This window comes from Lottia gigantea (genome assembly GCF_000327385.1).
Source record: "Lottia gigantea unplaced genomic scaffold LOTGIsca_183, whole genome shotgun sequence".
In the NCBI taxonomy this organism is placed as follows: Eukaryota; Metazoa; Mollusca; class Gastropoda; family Lottiidae; genus Lottia; species Lottia gigantea.
Genome location: NW_008708332.1, coordinates 29975 through 31543, shown reverse-complemented (window position 1 = coordinate 31543; position 1569 = coordinate 29975). Strand labels below are relative to the sequence as shown.

General features: G+C 35.4%; 1 protein-coding gene across 1 annotated transcript in view; it reads left to right on the top strand.

The window, feature by feature from the left end:
* Positions 1 to 1023, top strand: part of LOTGIDRAFT_238999 (hypothetical protein) — a gene marked incomplete at both ends in the record, with an annotated part of 9361 nt that extends 8338 nt beyond the window's left edge. Inside the window, 2 exons of the mRNA XM_009052451.1 lie at positions 423 to 606; positions 821 to 1023. Of these exons, the coding sequence (XP_009050699.1) occupies positions 423 to 606; positions 821 to 1023 (387 nt within the window). The remainder of the gene's footprint in view (positions 1 to 422; positions 607 to 820) is intronic.
* Between the last annotated feature and the right edge of the window lie 546 nt (positions 1024 to 1569).

The following is a 1569-nucleotide window of genomic DNA, read 5'->3' as shown; positions in this document are numbered from 1 at the left end:
ATGGATGGACAATAAAACGAGCAGATGAATACTGTACTGATTTATTTAATAATTCTAAAGCTATTGATCGCTGTAAAGGATTGACAAGCTTAGATATTAACATTGCAATCAAAACTTGTCTTCGAGATATACAGGTACAGTTTCCCAATTTTTCCATAATAGCATTTTCTTTCACATTTCTAGTTTCATCAACTTAGTTGCTTATTCAAAGTCAAAATCTCCAGTGTATTGGTCCAATATTATGGAATATAACTAATAATTAGTAGTACTATCTGTACTTTGCTCGCAATATCAATCTGCATATATCTCATTTAGCTAAAACCTATCTCAAGATTTGGTCATAACAGGTTTATGAGATACAGAATTTCGCTTGCACATCAACCAATTTCGTGCAGACCATTCAAAATACATTTTGCTTTCAGTTAAGTGGAACTGAAGCTTTTGCATTGTCTTCCATATCCACTGTTAGTTCACAATGTCTATATGAAGCCAGAATGAATCGAACTCTAAGAGAAGAAAAAGTGGAAGATAGTAAATCTCTTCTGGAGTTAGTTAAAGAAGTTTCTTGCCCTGGAGAGTGTTCAGATCAAGGACGATGTGCAAAAGGTAGGACTAATGGATTTACATATAAACGTGAAATATTTCGAGGAGAAAAAAATACTGTGCTCAGTTTCTATTAGTTGAACGGTTTTTTTTAATTTGCCTATGATCATCTTGAAGCCATGTTATGTCGGACCTGTAGTCTTGAGTTGATACTCCATTGGGGGAACCACTGGAAAGATTGTAAACTAAACTAAAAATTCAATATTATCTACTACAGGGAAGTGTATCTGTAACACTGGGTATATTGGATCCGACTGTTCAGTATCTCTCAATGAACCACCATTAGCCCACAATCTAGAGGCGGAAGGACATTGTGATTTATCAGTAGACGATTGTACTGAAGTGGCTGTTTTTGGTGGAAGATTTGTTGAGCATGAAAAGACCAAGTGTCAACTTAATCCTTTTGAGGTTAACCAATAGATAACTTATCAGATTTCAAAACTATAAAACGACCGTCTTTAGACCAGTCAGTCTTCGTAGTTAAGAAAGCTTAACGGACTTAAAAAGAACCGTTAAGTGGTTGATGTGATGTGATAACCGACTGTCTGGGACAAGGTCGAAAACTTCAGCCGCAACATCCGCGTTACACTACGTGTGTTTAATATGATATGTCAATTATAATTGACAAAATCGACTAATGAGTTGCAACTGCAGTTGGGCAGCGTGAACATATGTTCATTATATATGGGTGGTGTACTTAGGAACACAGCTTGGTTGTGGCTTTATAGATTTAAATACTATATATGCCAACAAAAATAAACTGGAAGGGCCGTGTTTGCGGTTTTATTTTACCAGAATTATTACAATCAGTTTTGCCCGACTGTAAACATCGATGCCTTTTTTTCAAATAGGTAAAAGAGGATAAAATAACACCACGAGGTAATGTAATAGTAAAAACAGCAGTATTTGAGAGTATTGGAGAACTAACATGTAAATTACCATCTAGAAAACGTAGAAGATCAACAG